General features: G+C 47.8%; 2 protein-coding genes across 6 annotated transcripts in view; one reads left to right on the top strand and one right to left on the bottom strand.

The window, feature by feature from the left end:
- Positions 1–18998, top strand: part of drosha (ribonuclease 3 drosha) — a 187978-nt gene that overhangs the window by 85481 nt on the left and 83499 nt on the right. For all 5 annotated transcript variants that reach the window (XM_077648049.1, XM_077648048.1, XM_077648052.1 and 2 more), the window contains 2 exons: positions 15347–15462; positions 17752–17805. In XM_077648049.1, the coding sequence (XP_077504175.1) occupies positions 15347–15462; positions 17752–17805 (170 nt within the window). The remainder of the gene's footprint in view (positions 1–15346; positions 15463–17751; positions 17806–18998) is intronic.
- On the bottom strand, positions 9924–11222 carry LOC144116399 (uncharacterized). The gene has a single exon (XM_077651163.1). The coding sequence runs from the start codon at positions 11220–11222 to the stop codon at positions 9924–9926; it is 1299 nt and encodes a 432-aa protein (XP_077507289.1).

Here is an 18998-nt window from a genome sequence, read left to right as displayed (position 1 = left end):
AGCAGTTCTAGCAACATATGCTATGCTCCGCTAGCCGCAGTACAAGAAACACTGCTGATGGCGCAGCTACATCCGCACACTCGTGCTACAACCATCAAAGATTACACGGCTGCTCTGGCAATAACACAATTCAATGCTAGGACACCAAAATAAAACTGAGATGCTATCTACTCCAATAAAGCACACGAAGATACTCGAGCTTCAATGATACACAAATGACAGGGCTGCTTGTGTCACATCCACTCATGCCGGATGCAGTTGTTACGCTGCCGGTAGACCACCGTGCTGAATCCAAGGAGAAGGCTGCTCCTGCAGAACATGATCCATGAACACCTCGCCAAAGGCTGGTCCGCCGGACCACAAAGTGCACGACCAGTGCTTCCACGCTGGTCTACCTGGTGCACTGCTCACTTGGCCGTTATCTAGCCACTGGCGAGAACATGCGCATTCTCACTGCACTACCGGCAAAGAACTTGACAGACATATGCAATGGTGCTGTACGCACAGGCACCCGCTCGCACCCACTTGATGATGGTGACATGTTTATGGCTTACAGGGGTTTAAAGTTCCGCAGTGACTTGGGCTATGAGGGATGCCATAGTGAAGGGCTCCGAAAAGTTCGATCAGCTGGGATTCTTTAACGTGCTCTGACATCGCATTGTACTTGGGCCTCTAGAATTTCGCCTCCATTGAAATTCGACCACCGCGGCCAGGATCGAACCCATGTTTTTTGGGCCAGCAGCTGAGCACCATAACCAATGAGCCATTACGGCGACTGATAATGATGTGTGCTTGGCCCGCTCAGTCTTGTGCGTCAAGCCATAAAGACGGCGGTGGGTCCCACACAGCATTAGCTGTTCAGCCCACCGCTGGGCACCCATGAATAAAACTGCACCTTCAGGCACCCACCAGTAAATATGCACCCCCAACATACGAGCCCAGCACTTCCCACCCGCCACCTCCTGCACCTCCCAGCACTTCCCGAATACAAGATGGATGCTCTAACCACTGCACCACGGCTGCAGTAGCCTAGTGGCTAGCGCATTTCTTTATAATCACAAGCCAGCTAACGCTGCATCATTTTCGTTAAAAACTCATAACTGTCCTGTGGTTTTTTTCACCAAGAGTTCCCCGGCTTCTGGGGCTGTGACGTCAGAAGAGGATATACAAAACCACTGTCTAGTGCTCTGTCGTCTGCTGCAAGTGGACGCGACTTATGGCAGTTCTGTGGCTCTGTATATATGTCTGAAATAAGCTTTTCATCTACATTGTCCTGAGCACAAGAAAAACTACGAAACTAAAATGTCTGTTCTTAAATTTCACTGTGACACATTCTTTCTTTTTGAACGCACCACTTCCAAATGAAATGTGTGTGTGTTCAGTTATCAAAGTTTTGCTAATTTTTAAAATTTAGATGACAAATTATGGTATAAGATAACACCATGAAATATTGTGACCTTTTCTTTTTTACAGACTGCCTGAAATTGCGGGCTTAATTTATATGTGGAGCTGACCTCATTTGCACGGTCTTAGATAGTTCCTGCTGTGCCAAGGGTACTACGTGCCTCATGCCGGTGCCTGGTCCTGGCAGGATACATAGAGTTCCATGGGTCAAAAAAAAAAATAAATATGGAGGGCACTTAAGACCATGAAAGCAGTCTCAGCGAGAGTTCTATTGCAAGGTTCATTAAAGATTCCTTCCTTTCTAATGGCACACCTACTCATTAGCGTGCAGTCGTAAAGCAACATATACACTAGGTTCACCTTTATTCGCCAAGAAGCAATGTGATTCTGCGGGCTGAGTTCTGTGCTCGCCTCACAATCTGAAGGTCCTTGGTTCAGTTCCCTGCACCCTCCGAAGAAATTTTATTTTTCCTTGCTGTCGACGTCACTATCTTATGGTCTACTGCTGACGTCATGCGAGACGGTGATGACATCACTGGGGGGGTTTTCGGACCATTGGTGCTGGTCAACGTCGCCGGGTTTCACTGCCAGTGAGCCATATAATCCTTTCACATTAAAGTTAGTGGCCGATCGGTGGGCTAATCCGACGGAATGCACAGCATTAAACTTTCATTCCCCCTTTTTCCCCTTTGTGTGACACGACGCATCACACATTTCTTTACAATCACCTTTATTGCACACACTTAGTCTTTGTAGTCCTTTACACTTGACTGCCTTTCACACTCAGTCTTCTATTCCATGTCAATCTTCAGCATCTATCGGCACTTGGTTCTAGAGGTGGCTCGCACACAACCACTTCAGTGGATGAGCGGCATCCATTGCGCGCACGCCACTCTGCTATCTCCGCTCCTCTTCTCAGCTCACTTCCCTCCTCACCCTCCACTTTTTATGGTAGCTACTCACTGTTTTTTCCGTGGCAACCACCCTCTGGTTATGCATTTTTCCCCTGTCAGGACTTCCTCTGTTCACAGTAGCCACCCTCTGGGGTCTTCCCGTGCCAGCTACTACCTTCCAGCCTCTCTCTCATCTCCCCTACAGGATACTGTAACACCTTGTTAATTTGAAGTTACTGCGGCTGCGAAAAACATTCGAACTAACTGGGTTTTTTAATTAAACGAGCACAGCACAATGGGACCCAGACAAAAAATGTCATTGCGGGAATGCACTTCCTATATTGGACAAACTTTGCGATTAGTACCATTTACTGCTGCACAGAAGTCCACCCCCCAACTTACTGCCCCTGCTGGCCAAAAAGGAAAAAGTAACTCGAAATACCAATTGACACATGCTTGCGCCCTCCCTTCTTCTTTCCTCCTACTGCTGCACATTTTTTGTAGTTTCCCGCGGGATGGAATCACTGTGCACACGCAACTCAAAGCAATAAATGCTTAACAATGCGATCACAAGGATGAAGCCAGTGGAGCTCAGGAGTGAAAAAAACGGCACTCCATCCTGCCTTCCATACTTGCGTGCGACCCGACTGACTATAGCAGCAAACTGAACTGCGAATGGTCCTGTAGTTTTGGATTCCAGCGCTATGCATGCCCTGGATATTATCATAAGTTTGCTCTTGCTCTTCCTATCACTCATCCGAGGAAGCGACTGCCAGCACGAACGAACTCTGTAAATTGCTGTTGCGGTACCGATTTGCTTTCAAACTAACGACTTTTATTTACCTCGTGCCTACCCCCCAAATATCGCATGGTTGTTTTGCTGAAGAAAGGTCAACTTAAACGCGATGGTAGTAAAACAATTAGAGATGCCGGTAACCTAACCCTGTGACCCCGACACTCCATTGAAAGAAACAGCGCAGGACAGCGTTGGGCACAAGCCAATGTTGGGCGCAGCCAACCCTTCGCGGGCACGAACCAAGAAGGGTCGCGTCGCAGGTGCGCACTTCGGTGGTCCGCAAGCCATGACTGGACCTTGTGCTTGAAGTATCGGGGGCTGTGGGGTGTTTCAACATGTCATGCATCGGCATCGCTCTGCGGTGCCGCCTTGCGGCTCAGAGGGGCTGTCACTTCACTGGTTTGTGGTGAAATCGGGATCGGCTGGGATTCCTGTGTAGCACCCCAGATTTTTTAATTATCTGGGCTGGTGCAGGCTGCCACTTTAAATTATCCGACCAAATTTGCATTGCAATTTATGGGACTGTAGCAATTCTTTGAATTATCCGGGATTTCGAACTAACCGAATTCAAATTATTGAGGTTTCATTTAATTGGTAATATGCGGTACTTAAACAAATTTCAGGGAGTTTTGAGAAAATGTTCGCTTGAGTTAGCAGAACTGAAATATGGTTTATTTTGATGCACCAAAGTAAATATCAAGTGTTCCAGTACTTTAAAAACCCATGTTTAATACGAGGTTTTTTTCCAGATTTTAGCATGTCAAATTTCCACTTCGCATTATATGCGGATCCAGACAATTTTCGGCCAAAATCCACAGTTAGACCGGTTTTGTTATTATCGAGCGCTGTTACCACTATGCTATGCTGCCATGCTTCTAGCAAGAGGAGGCGCTATCTAACAGTGGTGTAAGTTGGGTAGTTCCGATTTCGATGCCCAGGAAAACTGCACCTTCTTTGGTATCGGGACTGCAAAAGCAGTCTTTTGCTGCTTTTAAAAGGCAAGTAATCATAGCTGCCAAAAGCATCGGTATTGCATCAAGTGCTCCTATATGGTCTGGATGTGATAGGGAGAGCCTGCAGTTACTGCCGCCGGACACAGGACTCTGCAACCACGCTGTGCAGTTGGATGGCAGACGCTTGGGCCAGCATTGCCGAGGAGCTCACCGGTTGTAATTTCAGAAATGTGGGATATCAAATGCGCTCGACGGTACGGAATACATGCTTCTGTGGAAAGGTCTCTGTGACAAGGGCCTTTCGGGAGATGGTACACCCTACAATGATGATCACTAAAGCACCAACTATGGACACTTCCGAACCGTGCGCGCCTGCTTGCCCACGCGTATGCCGGAAATGGTCTGTGCTTGCTTGTGGCACAGGACACGAGTAGGCACGAGCGCGGCACCCAGGTCTGTATCTACCAGATATATGGCGCCCGCGCTACACGCGTCATATCTGGCGTGCCGGCGTACACGAATAATCGGAGTAAGTTCAGCTTTCATGATTTCCGGAACGTCTTCGAGCTGAGTGCCTTACTCGCATTATATGCATATTAAAACTTTTTTCCCATTTTTCATAACACCAAATTACACCCTGTAATGTACACAGGTTCGTATTATCTGCGGGTTTTTATGATACTCCTTTCTTACTATCGCTCCCCCCTTTCTTTCCTCTCAGTCACGATTATTTTCCCCCCTCTCTCTCTTGTTGTACGATGTTGTTGCATCCAGATGTTGACGTGGAGTGGTAGAGGGCGGGTCTCGTGAGTGACCCAGGGGACGTACATCGCGACTGGTGAGTTTGAGACAGGCGTGCAGGTCTTCTGACGTTGGCACTTGGAAAGGCTTTCCTCAAAAGGGTATTTATTACAATATTTACAAAACTGATTTACATCTGCCGAAAGATTTCGGCCTCTCCGCTTTAACTAAAAAAGACAAAACTCCAAACTCTCGCGACTCCGGACCACCGTCGGCCACCACACGGCCAACCCGCCCGGCCGCCGCTCAAGGAACTCGCTTCAACTCCGCGACCCCGGGACCACCACCGGCCGCACACGACCGATCTGTCCGGCTGCCACCAACCAACCTCCCAAGCTCTCCTTAGCGCGCGCACATCTCCTTGTCCTCCCGCCAAAACTACACCCTCAGCCAATAGGTGACTTTCCCGCCACATTTCGGACTCAACATATCGCAACACAAAATAAAAGCACACAATATAAAACACATGCCTTGCAATGCAAAAGAAAAGCACAAAATATCGAACACACGGCTCGCTGCAAGCTGCCGTGGCTAACTAGAAAAGTGCCACAACGAGGGGAGAGAAACCACTTACGACACATGCGTCCTATTAGCCGCTCTGGCCTAGGGTGCCCGGATGCCCGCTCGCATCCGGCGCTGGCCCATCGAGCAAGCTGCCGTGGCTAACTAGAAACATGCCACAACGAGGGGAGAGAAACCATTTACGACACATGCGTCCTGTTAGCCGCTCTGGCCTAGGGTGCCCGGATGCCCGCTCGCATCGGGCGCTGGCCCATCGAGCAAGCTGCCGTGGCTAACCAGAAACATGCCACAACGAGCGGAGAGAAACCCTTTACGACACATGCGTCTGATCAGACCATTCCTCCTCGCTCAGGCCGAGGCTCCCGAAACTCGCGCGCGACGCCGCCCTGAGAGCCTCTCCCTTTTGTCGGCGCGTTCCCCTGCTCCCCTTCGGCGGCCCTCCTCACGCCTTACCACGACGTACGCCAGCTGAGTCGTGACACCTCCCCATCAGCTCCTCCATTCTTTCCCCCTATTTTTTTTTTTGCCAGTTCGAAAAAAAAAAAAAAAGCTTTCCCCCTAGGCTGGCTCAGGACGCCGCACCTCTCTCGGTTGCGAGAACACACTAAATCTTCCCCTCGAGATACACTCCGAAAAGGAATACAGGCATGCAAGTACATGAAAGCAAGATACACTGCTACACACCACACCGTACGCCACAGGATCGCATATTTAAAGTGAAGGAAGAGTATACACGAAGCATGCATAAAAATAAACAGAAAAGCAACAACAATCCACCGAGGCGAGCCTCGAACATCGCTGCTCTCATGCTCGCAAGCTCAAGGGTTCATTCTGCTTGACCAGTTCATTGTAGTCCTTCACTGTTAACAAGCAGTCAATTTCGCTTGCCAACTCCTCTGTCACTGCGCACAAGATGGCAACGTGTGGGCTCCCCTGATCGATTCTTAGCGGCACATGCGCGAGCTCAGCCTCAATGTGATGTCCGAAGGCTCCCTTCAATGCTACTTTGCCTCGTGAATCTACCCTTTCCTCCGGCAGCAGTGACCTCCTGACCACCGTGATATCCATGCCCGAATCCAATCGCGCCAAGATGTCTGATTCGCCCGAGCACAGAGGAACATCACCTACATGTGTCCCCGCCAACTGAGTGCTCGCTTTTGGCTCCTGACCCTGGCAGTGAATTTCAGCGCTGTGAGGGGTTACTTCTATCACTCTGGCGGTAATCTTCCTAGCCTCTGTCTCTAGGCATTCTCGGGCCATATGCCCTAAACGGCTACAACGGTAGCAAAGAGGTGACGCAGCCTTCTCTCCTCTTTCCTGCTCCCATTCCCTGCCGGCAGAATGCCCCTCCGTGGCACCGTTACGAACACTTAAACCTCTGTTTCCTATTGTTTCTTCAGTTTCTTGACACTCCCTAGCCATGTGACCTGGTCGGCCACAACGTTAACACTGGCGCATCGTCGTATGTGCTTTAAATGGCACATTCTTCACCTCTATCTGTTCTTGCCCGTGGAGTGGCGATGCCCCAGCCATCTCCTCTCTTCTGCATCCTTCACCACTGGCCATACCCATGCGCGGAATGCTAGCTCCCGATGGTTTCGCCCGACTGCTCTCCACAGCCTCGACTACTTCTGTAAGTCCGTCTATTTTTAGCCAGCTTTTGTTCTCCTGAAGTGCTATCTGTCGCAGCGCATCATTGGGCAGGACCTCTTTCAGTTTATCCACCACTACCAGCTCCATCAGCTCCTCCGTTTCGGTCACTCTTCTACTGCTGATATAATATGAGTAGTAACTGCGAAGCCGGTAGCTGAACTGGCGCCACGATTCCTGCGGTCCTTTCTTAGCCGTGTCAAACATTCTTTTATATTCTGCCGGGCTTAGTCTCAGTTCCCTCAAAATTACTTCCTTTAGCTGTTTGTATTCAAGTATTTATTTTGTCCCATTTTGCATCGCCATTTCGCATGCGGTCAGTGAGGTAAGGAATCAGGGTGATGGATTGCACGCTCTCCGGTACACTGAAGGAGTGGAACAGCATCTCCATGGAGTCAAACCACCCCGGAATAATTGACTCCTCTTTCGGCATTCGGGGCGGTACACTGCTCAGCATTGTGGAGTATTGTACTGCTTCTTTCCCTGCGTAATTTCTCTGTCTCGAATTCAATTTTGGCCCTCTCTAGCCACATTTTCTCAATTTCCATTTCGATTTGCATAGTGAATCCAGGTTCGCCCTTTTGCCTGCTTGCCTCGCTCACTTCCCCCAGTCGTGCTATCATCCATCTCTGGCGACAGTAGCTTACTCTTTCCCCTCGTGAGCATAAAGCAACAAAAGCTGAGAGCAGCGTTAATCGCTCACAGTTTTCTTTCGTCGCCTTGTCTTCAAAGATTGTCAATCAGGCCAAGTTCCAGAGTTCTCTCACAATGAACTTCATTCTAACATGCCACCAGTCCTGGTACGAATCGCCGCCACACTCTCAAGTCCCGTTGCAATTAAGTCCGTCGTCCCTTGCTCTGTTCGGGTCCACGATTGTTCTCCACACCTACATCAGTGTCGAAGCTGCGATGATCGGTGAAGATCCGTCTGCTGTCTCTTGTTCTTGTGCTGGCGTTCATCTTTCTTAATGTCCGTTTTTCCACTCTTCTTTGCCACCCAAGGGCAAACGTTGCTGGTGAGCTGTCTAGCTCGACGTCTTCTCAACTTCCGTTGCCTCTGTCTTCCTCATTCCCGTCGCAAAGCAGCGGTCCCCTGATCCTGTCGACTGCGCCAGTCACGAATTATTTTTCCCTCTCTCTCTTGTGTAGAGGGCGGGTCTCGTGATTGACCCGTGGGACGTACTTCGGGACTGGTGAGTTTGAGACAGGCGTGCAGGTCTTCTGATGTTGGCACTTGGAAAGGCTTTCCTCAAAAGGTTATTTATTACAATATTTACAAAACTGATTTACATCTGCCGAAAGATTTCGGCCTCTCCGCTTTAACTAAAAAAGACAAAACTCCAAACTCTCGCGACACCGGACCACCGTTGGCCACCACACGGCCAACCTGCCCGGCCGCCGCTCAAGGAACTCGCTTCTCCAACTCCGCGACCCCGGGACCACCACCGGCCGCACACGACCGATCTGTCCGGCTGCCACCAACCAACCTCCCACGCTCTCCTTAGCGCGCACACATCTCCTTGTCCTCCCGCCAAAACTACACCCTCAGCCAATAGGTGACTTTCCCGCCACATTTCGGACGCAACATATCACAACACAAAATAAAAGCACACAATATAAAACACACGCTTTGCAACGCAAAAGAAAAGCACAAAATATCGAACACACGGCTCGCTGCAAGCTGCCGTGGCTAACTAGAAAAGTGCCACAACGAGGGGAGAGAAACCACTTACGACACATGCGTCCTGTTAGCCGCTCTGGCCTAGGGTGCCCGGATGCCCGCTCGCATCCGGCGCTGGCCCATCGAGCAAGCTGCCGTGGCTAACTAGAAACATGCCACAACGAGGGGAGAGAAACCATTTACGACACATGCGTCCTGTTAGCCGCTCTGGCCTAGGGTGCCCGGATGCCCGCTCGCATCGGGCGCTGGCCCATCGAGCAAGCTGCCGTGGCTAACCAGAAACATGCCACAACGAGCGGAGAGAAACCCTTTACGACACATGCGCCTGATCAGACCATTCCTCCTCGCTCAGGCCAAGGCTCCCGAAACTCACGCGCGACGCCGCCCTGAGAGCCTCTCCCTTTTGTCAACACGTTCCCCTGCTCCCCTTCGGCGGCCCTCCTCACGCCTTACCACGACGTACGCCAGCTGCGTCATGACACTCTCCCCGTCTTTTTATTCCTACTAGTCGCAGCTCAGGTGCTTCAGGTTTCGATGGCAGATGCCGCGGCTAGCAACATCTTTTCCTTTCATTGTTATTTTGTTAATAAATAGCCACTAACATGCGGTATTCCTAGAGGCACCTATATCACAGTACTTAAACTCTGCACATGCAATCTGTATCTGCATATTTGATTACATGCAGTAATTTTCTGCTGAACATTACTATGCAGTAGAGTTACCGCTGTATACTGTGCAAGTTCTTTTATGTTTATGGCACCTTTTCTGCTAAACATTTTAAATGAGTGCAAAGAGTTTCACCTTCTCTAGGAACATTAATTAGTGCCTTTCTTGATGAAGTTCTCATAATGTTACAACTGCGACTAATGCAAGTTTGCCAGCCAACACATGCAGCTACTGTTCAGGCCACAAGCCAGGGGCATAGTCGCACAACTGTAACGCAGATATGGTTTCTTGTTGTTCCACAGTGAAAAAAAATTGAAGTTCCACAGTTTTGCAAGCTAAGGAGCTCGGAGTTGTGTCCAGTTTCATTAATCAAAATTGCTGCAAGTGTCATTAAATGATGCATTCTAGGCTTATGAAAATAGTGTTTTTTTTTTTTAGACCAATTTTGAATGCAGCAGTAATTTCCTTGTAATAGTTTTAAATCAAATATTTTGACTACTTCTGGCACAGAAAAGAGGTTGAATGGCGCAATAGGAATTTTCAAAAAATCTGTTTTCTTAGCACACAGGGCCATGAAATGAAAAAAAAAAAAAGAATGAGTTCATTGAAGCATTGCTGCACTTGTATCGAAGGCATGACACGCTGAATGCCAGGGGGCAAAAGACAGATCTGCGAGAAGGGGGTGGAGATCGGCGAGGGGGCGGCGACCGGGAGGTGCGAGATGAAGCTGACACTGGCGATTGAGAGCGTCGAAGGTAGTCCTGTATATCGCGGGGATGTTCACCGTGACGGGGGCGTGGATCAGTCCGGTTGAAACCTCGAAGGCTGAGTTCGCGGTACAGGCAGTAGCGGTATAAGTGGTCAGGTTCACCGCAGTGGAAACACAGCGGCCTCCGGTCTGCAGTCCTCCAGATGTCGGTTTTTCTGCGGCCCAGTGGTTCCAGGTCCAGGCGTGCATCAGACGGGGGCACGAACTCGTGGCGTCGAGAGCCGGAATCGGCAGCGGCCTGGTACTGACGATGTACGGGAGGTGGACGACGGGCGGCGGCAGCGTAGCTCAGAGATAGTTGGTCGGCTGCAGCTACAATGGGTACGTCTTCGGACGCCAGCGCGTGTCGCAGTTTCTCCTGAACAGCCGTCGCGATGGAGACAGATGCAGGCTGGTCAGGAGCTGGGAACAGCCTTTTCAGCTCCTCTCGGACGACGTCACGGATAATTTCGTGAACATCGGCCAGGCCACCATCGCTCAGGCCGGACGAAGCAAGACTTGAGACAACAGGAAGGGCGCTTAGTCGCTGAAAGTGACTGGCTCTTGTTGCCAATGCGTGCTCGATGTTGGTAGCTTCGGCGACGAATTCGGCTACTCTGGTAGGAGGATTGCAGACGAGGCCTCCAAAGATGTCATTCCGGATACCCCTCATCAAGGCCCGCACCTTCTCTTCAGTAGCCCAAGGATCAGCGCAGGCACTCAGACGCAGTACGTCTTCGATGAAACTTCTCACGCTCTCGGTGGGAGCCTGGACACGAGTGTGGAGCAGATCTTCAGCATGCTGTTGCCGATGCTGGTTTGCAAATGTGCGTACCAGTTCGCTCTTGCGTATCTCCCATGACGTTAGCGACGCCTCGTGGTTCTCGAACCAGTATTTCACTGTGGCATCTAAGGAGAAATACAGGTTCTGCAGATATTGGTCGGGTGTCCACCCATTATGTCGAGCTACCCGTTCATAGTGCTGGACCCAGTCTTCAACATCATGAAGTCCATCGCCACGTAACGGAGTGACAGATCTTGGGGTGACAGGCACGTAGACGATCCTCGGCGCAATCGCGGGGTCGGTTCGTTGTAACTGGGACGGCATGGTGGCGTTGGTCGTCCTAGATGTCCTCGATCCCGCGGGCAAGAGTCCGAATTCCGGCGCTTGGCCTTGCTGCCGTTGGCTAGCGCGAGTCTCTCTTTCTCCCGAGGGCTCCAGGAAAACCTGACGGCCGGGACTTAGTACCGGGCTCGAATTGCGAGGCGGGGTGTGTGGCATGAGACACGTACCCAGCAGCTCCACCAAATGTCACGGCTTGCTTGACGTAGAGGCCGGCGGCGAGCACAGCTGGCGATAGTCGGAGCACAAGAGCACACGATCCAGAACACAAATCCGCCAGCAGCAGCGTCGTCTTCGGCACGCGGCAATCGCACTTCAACTTTCTCTTCGCTACAATATTAGTTTCCTTTGCAGGGTCGAAAATCGATAGCAGTGGTTGTTTGGTCATGATGTCGCATAGCTGGTTCCACTCTTTGGCTTGGTTCGCCGTCCATTCAAACATTGTGCCTTGCTTTAGTAAGCTTCGCAGTAGTGCTGTCCCGTGTGCCAGCGACAGCAAAAATTTGCCGAAGTAGTTTGCTACTCCAAGCATTTCCACCGATTGCTTGTCCTTCGGTTTGGGCATTTGCATCATGCATTGTATCAGGGAGGGACTCGGCCTTACACCCTCACTGCTGATTACGTCGCCAAGGAATTCTATCTGTTTCGCGGCAATTTCGCATTGGGTCACGTTGAAAGTCAAACCTGCTCGTTCTGCCGCTTCTAGCGCTGATCTCAGTCGTTTGTTGTGCTCATGTGTTGATGTGGCCCAGACTAATAAGTCGTCCACATGTACTCTTACACCAGGCAGACCATCGAAGATTTCATTTAGAATCTTTTGAAAAACTTCTGGCTCTGAAGAAATTCCAAAGGGTAGCCTCAGGAAACGATACCGCCCGAAAGGTGTTGCAAACGTGCATATTTTTAAGGTTTCCTTATCCAATGCTATCTGGTGGAAGCCAGATGTTGCATCTAGGCGCGTTAAAACCGTTGCTCCGACCAGTTCAGCTTCTATGTCTTCTCGCATTAGCATCTGGTAGTGCTCTCTTTTGATACATTCATTAATCTTCCTAGGGTCCATGCATACCCGGTGCCTTTCATCCTTTTTACGTGCTATTACAAGAGGGCTTACCCAGTCTGTGAGCTTTCCCACCTTGTCAGTGATTCCGCCCTGTTCCATGCACTGCAGTTCCTCATGCAATGGCTCCCGAAGGGATAGTGGCACCCTTAGTGCTGGCTGTACAACCGGCGCAGCGTCATTGCGGAGAACCATATGGTAGCGACGCTTAACGTAACTTGTACCGCTGAATAGGTGACGTAATTCATCTACTATTTTTTCTGTGGCATCCTGTGACACGCTGTGCACTTGCCAGGAAAGAAACTGGAGGCATTTGCACACTTCAAGTCCTAGTATTGCTTGCCCTTTCCGCACGATGAAAAATTTCAGGACGGCTTTGCGACCGTTTAGCTTCACTTCCAATGTAAGTGTACCAAAATGTTCAATTTCGCTTCCGCCGAAGGAACGCAAAGTCGCGCAGCTTGGCTTTAGTGGTGGCTTTGACTGCATTTTGTTGAAGACACTGAGGGGTAGAATATTGACTTGCGAACTGGTATCAACTTTCAGGCTCACCGACCAGTTGCCAATGTTTGCTTGAACAAGCCAGTCGCGCTCCCTGACCTTGCTGCGCAAAGCCACATCCAGTACATTGAATTCCTCCTCGGCACCTATGAGCTCGCTGATTTGTTGCCTTGCTTTACAACAGACGGCAAAGTGGTTTGTTCCCTGACAGTTGTGACACGTACGCCCAAAGGCAGGACAGCTCTGCGGTACGTGTGTCCGTGCACACCTTTGGCAGTCGTAGGACTGTTGCTCTCAACAAGGGGCAGAGTGCATCTTCTGAACTTTGTCCACTTGCTTATGGTCTCATTCCCACATTTCTTGACGAGCTTATGTTGCTTCAGCGGCCTTGCAGATCTGTTATCCCTTCCGGAGGGTCAGTTTGTGATCTTTTAATAACTTTTCGCGTATTTTATCGTCATTTGTGCAAAAAACAATTTGGTCCCTGACCATTGAATCGAGTAACCATTCAATGTTACAGAGCCGTGCTTGATTCTTCAAATGCCGCAAAAAGTGCTCGAATGGTTCACCTGGTTCCTGCACACGCCTCCTGGTCAAGTAGCGCTCGTATACTTCATTGCTTTGCACCTCGCAGTACACGTCAAACTTCTTGACTACCGTGGAGTAGTCCTTGCTGCTTTCGCCTTCAGAGAAAGTGGAAGTGTTAAATACCTCAATGGTTTCTTCACCTGCTGTCAACAGTAGCGCAGTTTTCGTTGCCACTGGTCGTGGCTTTTTGGCGGGTTCTGTCGCCGTCAGGACCAGCTCGAACTTCTGCTTAAACAACTGCATTTTCTTTGCGATGTCCCCTTTGGGTCAAAGTGCATCCGGTGGTTGTAGCAAATCCATCCCGCTGCTTGCTTCTTTGGTCTGTGCAGATGTTCCAAGAAGTGGGCGTCAACATCAGCCATTTCTGACACCATGTATCGAAGTCATGACACGCTGAATGCCAGGGGGCAAAAGACCCAGCTTTATTGAGCAGCATGTATTTAAAACGGCAGTAGGGCGAGAGGGCAAGCGCAGTGTTTCAGTTCATAACCTTATCAGTTGCCCGTTTAAGCCGGCATTGCGCACACTGCCCATCGCGTATACGATACAGCACTCATTGAAGCTATGTCAACCATTTGCAAAAATGGCGATCTGGAATTAGAGGAGTGGATCTACACACAATGCTGAGCTATTTGTGGGGTCAGAGGTAAGTTCAGCTGAGCCAAGAGTGTTATTAGCCTCGTACTTGTGCCACTTCCCGCCATTATTCTTGGAGCTCCACATATCAAAACAAAAGAAGCGATCGATTGCGTATGCAAATCGGTTCCGCTAATGGAAATTTTAACTGCGCACCATATTCCTGGCTTCTTCACGCTAGCGGCTGCTTTCCTGCACAAGAGCAGTACTGGACAAGAAGTAGCTAGCGTGAAAGCACATTCCGGTTCTTGTGGCTATATCCAGAGGCTGTGTAACATTGGCATGCGTTCCATCGGAATCTGAACCTGCAAGACTGTTTGTTGGCAGTTCAATTTACCACCTAGCCAGCTGGGCCACGTGAGTGGAAGGCATGGAAGTTGCGCTGTTTTATTGTCTTTGATCGTCACTTACCTCCTGTGATTACGTCATTGTGCTGTCTTTGCTTTTAGCTGTGTGCACTCAGAGACGTCATCCTGCAAGAAGTACTTTAAACCGAACTACACAAAGCAGGCTTTGCAGAAACGTTAGTTCTTTGCAACATACTTTTAGGTTTCGCATACCGATCATTTGGATCAAACCGAATATCAAATACTTTGCTATTCGACAGAGTATTCGAAATTGCCGGCTAATCGCACAGGCCTAATGGATTCTGGTCCAGAAGCAATACTTTAGTACTTTCCAAAATGTTCGCTGACCAGAAAGTTGCAGTGCACTGAAATTCATTCAACTGCAGTTCATTTGTATTGAATACAGTGGCGTCTTGGCAGGGGATTTTGGAGAACTTCATTTATCTGAAAAGTTTGTTCAAGGGGCATTCATACAATTTCGTGGCGTACAAGTTCCTGCCAGATGCCCTATAGCAACATTTACCTGGTCCTTTATTCTCAAAACACTTTTTTTCTCCTTGTATTTGATTCGTGCTCATTTGACAGTACTAATATTGGGGTGTAGACTTGCATTGTCTAAACTGGGGCCGTATTCCAAATCTGTGTTATAATCTGCTGCAGTGGCCACACCTGATTGGTCGAAATGGAGGAAGCGGATGTCGGTTCGGTTGCGACTGTGAGCGGTGGCAGGATGACACTCTGTTATGGTCACCACAGCGCATGGTCCGCTACGTTTTGACGTCACCGGTCTGGTTTCTTCTAGTCTTTTCGCTGCATGCGAACCACCACATCCGCTTTCGGTGTTTCAACCAATCAGGCGTGGTCGCTGCGCCAGATTATGATGCTTTTTATTATGACACAGACTCGGAATGTTGCTGCCTTCTGTGACCTGAAAGGCATTTTAGTGTGTGTATGTTTTTTTTTTCTCTGTGCCTTTGTAGGTGCTCTTTTTTTAGACAGCGGTATCAAAGTGGCTGATCGTGTCTTCTCTACAACGCTTTTCTCGGAGCCTGACCTTTTAGATGTCTGGGTCAACTATCCACCGCATCCTTTGCAGGTGAGATTCATATATGTTGTATTTGTTGTATGTACAAGGGGTGCCACATCAAGGTCATGATGCTCATGTGTTCACTCTCAGAGTGTCTGTATGATGCGGTGCCACTTTCTGCTCCACATTACACAAATAGCTTGAGTTAGCAAGTGAAGTTTTCTGTCATTTAGTCTTTTGCAACTGCTATCACATTTTTTAGTGAATGTATGTGCATCATTTAAAAGAGGGACAATATGGGTAGCATGTAATAAGTACTGAACACTGCCTGCCTCTTCTCTAGTTTTGAAGGCGAATAGGAGGCCATCTGCCATGTTCAAGCTTTATAACATGTGTTGGCCGTTTCCTTCCAGAAAAACAATGCAGAAGGTGATCACAAACTTAAAAAACAATAAAATTGTAATTTCACTATCAGGCTGCTTTCTGATTGCAGCGCATTGTGTTTACTGTTCACTATTGTTAGTTCCAATTAATTCGAGCTGTGTTGATGTCCCCATGTAGTTTGAAGTAACGAGTTTTTACTGTAGTACTTTTTCAAAACCTAATCGAATGCTAATCAAGTGGTGATAGAGCCGAATTGAATATAGATAGAATATTGTTACAAATATTCACTACTTGTGTGAATAGTCGTACTAAACGAATAATCGTGCAAATAGCAAAGCGCTGGTGGTGGCCGTGTGGTACGATGCTGTTCCTTATTGGAGTTATAGCTATAGCTGTCAAAAGATGCAACAGTCACTTCCACAGGGAGTAAGCAACATGAAGTCAGTATATTAACTCTGTGACCGTCATTTCGAATGTACCAGAAAATTACCTTTTGCTGCTGATGACGATAACGAACTGTCTAGTGCCAAATCTCAGTAGATGAAAGGGCATGAACTATAAGTCGTGCCCTTCGAGATGAAGAATCGAAGCAGGGTTTGCTAAACCTGCCTGAGCCTTGCTGCTTCACTCAGTCTTGAAGGCCATGTATAAGCAATATGGACATTGCCATACTAATGGATCGCATAACAGCCATTTTTGAAACAGTTATCGTATAAAACTACGGTATACTTAGCTCAAAATTCGTGCCAGTGATTAAATGACTATTCGAAACCTTGTGAACATATTCGATGCATTTTGAATAATTTTTAACATGCACTTTTTCAGCAAACTGAATTGGATAATACTCTATTTGCTATTCAAAAATTTCAACACCCTTAGGTATATTGTATGAAGCATGTATGTTGTATACAGTGGTCTTTGAAATTGAAAATAATTGGCACAGACTTCCAGGTAGGTTCAGAGGAAATGAGAATGAGTGCTATACATCTTAGATCTGCACCTAAGGCTGCACTGATTGTACCAATACGGTGTGTTTTTTCTGATGCCTGTACATGCTAATGAAAGAAGCCAGCAGTCATTGAAACCAACAGAAGCGCAGGGGATATTTTTTCGTTGGTAAATTATTATCTGTTAAATATTTCTGTTAAATTATCTTCTTTCTAAAAATGATCACAGTACTTATTTCCCACTTTGATCAATACCACCATTAAAATAAAAATTGCCTTATGCTTTTCTTGATTTCAGTGATTGTTGACTTCTTTCATAAATATATATCATAATGAGCCCCTCATTTCCATACCCTTGTGTGCTCACGACTGTATGTGTTGTACACTGAGCATAAATGGTTGCTTTGAGTATGTGATGTGCAAATGATTTGGCAATAAACATAGTTCTTCTGAGGAGCATATAACAAACTAGTCACCTAAATTGAAGTACAAGATTATATGTGAACATACCTGTATAAATAATTAATTCGTCTGATGCACTTTATAGGAAGTCAGCCAAAACTTATAGTACTGCCAAAGATTACCAGGCTAAAATTACAAAAAATTAGCCAGAAGTTTTTAGTTGAAACCGTACTCTCAGTAACGAAATGTACGCTGACTTTGTTCTTTGCTTTCAGCCTTTAATTAAGAGATCAGAATCAGAACCTTTGCAGAGATTGTCACAGGTATTCTGCACTACTAAACTGCAAGACCAGCATTATGTTGTTGCTACCATAAACTTTGTGTGCCTTGCTGCAAGGTGTAAATTTTTCTATCAAGGCACTTTCTATGTTTGCCCTAATTCCGATAAGACTGAATGGCACTCTGTCGTTTTAATTTCTTTTGTTCTTTCCATTGAAAAAAGTGTTCGACGCAGAGCTTGCATTCTTTGAAGGTGTCATCAGTCTTCAAAAGCATGGTGGCATGACTTAGTATATTTTGGCGGTGCATAACATCTATGATGTGTTCTGTGCTGTTGCGATTCTAGGACCAAGTGCCAGAAGGTGACAGAAAATGGATTGACTCTGTTCCACTGCTTAAGGTGGGTTATTCCATAATTGTGTACAGCACAGTGCTGGACTATGTATGCATGCTCAAATGCATGCAGGATTGTTGAATTGCAGCAACCTGCAGGTTCTTCTTTTGTATGGAAGGAAAAGGGAATTGAGGCCAAGTATCGAAGTTAATAGGCTAGAATGCAAGTCTTAGACCGCTGCCTCACTTCACTTCCTCTTTACGTGGTAGCCCACAAGAGAGGATGTACTGTAGCAATTTTGAAAGTAGTCGAAATTTCTCTTAATTTGTTCATTTTGAATGGTACAGAATTGGAATGGTGTTTTCGAAGAATAGATGGAATGAGGATAAAATGAAGGCAGTTGTTTTTCTTGCTGTGTTATGCAAAGCTCCTATATCATGCCAAGTAATGGAACTAATTTAAAACATATTATTCAGCGTTTGGTGTACAGTCGAGCCCACTTATAATGAACATGGCTGTTATGCGGATTGCATTTGAGGTAAGTAGACTTTCCATGTGCAGCCGGAGATTAAAAAGTGGCATTTATTTCTTTAAAACGTCCTTATGTGCTTATGCTTTTTCAAAGCAGATCCTATCGTGGCACATTCCAAGCTTTCTAGTGCAATCATGAACTCCTCCCTTTTTGCCTAGACTGCAGCAGTGGCCAAGTGGTTGAGCATCCGCCTCACATACGGGAGGTGCGGGGTTCGATCCTCAGTGCCACCGGGTACCCACTAGTGATACAATGGGTACAAGCTTTCCCCTGGTCTGGTGCTCAGCTTATTTAGGGTGAAATGCTTGGGGAAATGGGTCTTCGACCCTACCTTCCGAAGTCGAAAATACCTTGTATCATGGCACTCTTTGGCCATAGATGTCCTTGCGCCATAAAAATCCATGATCATCATAGATCATCATGCCCTGCAATGGCAGGTGCTGCCATCGGTGGAGCTTGTGAGACCCAAATTGCTCTACCCGAGCAACCTCTTGCGACCAATCATTAATTGAAACTGCCACCTGCTACGGTGGGCAGTTTGCATGGTGGGTAGGTTATAAATATACACCTGGCAGGTTGCCCACAAGCCGGTCAGCAGGTAGGCAGCCTGACACAAAGAGGCTTCAGACAGACAGGTAGACAAACACACACACAATGGCTAAATGCTGAGAATGCCCAATGTAAGGGTTATCACACTAAAAGAAAAGTCATGCATATTGCTAAAGCA

The sequence above is a fragment of the Amblyomma americanum genome, chromosome 1, assembly GCF_052857255.1.
Source record: "Amblyomma americanum isolate KBUSLIRL-KWMA chromosome 1, ASM5285725v1, whole genome shotgun sequence".
Classification (NCBI taxonomy): domain Eukaryota; kingdom Metazoa; phylum Arthropoda; class Arachnida; order Ixodida; family Ixodidae; genus Amblyomma; species Amblyomma americanum.
Note: the sequence above shows the minus strand (reverse complement) of the source record. Positions and strands in the feature narration are given on the sequence as shown.

Excerpts from the sequence above, each read along its gene's own strand:
- LOC144116399 (XM_077651163.1), bottom strand. The coding sequence starts at position 11,222 with ATGCCGTCCCAGTTACAACGAACCGACCCCGCGATTGCGCCGAGGATC.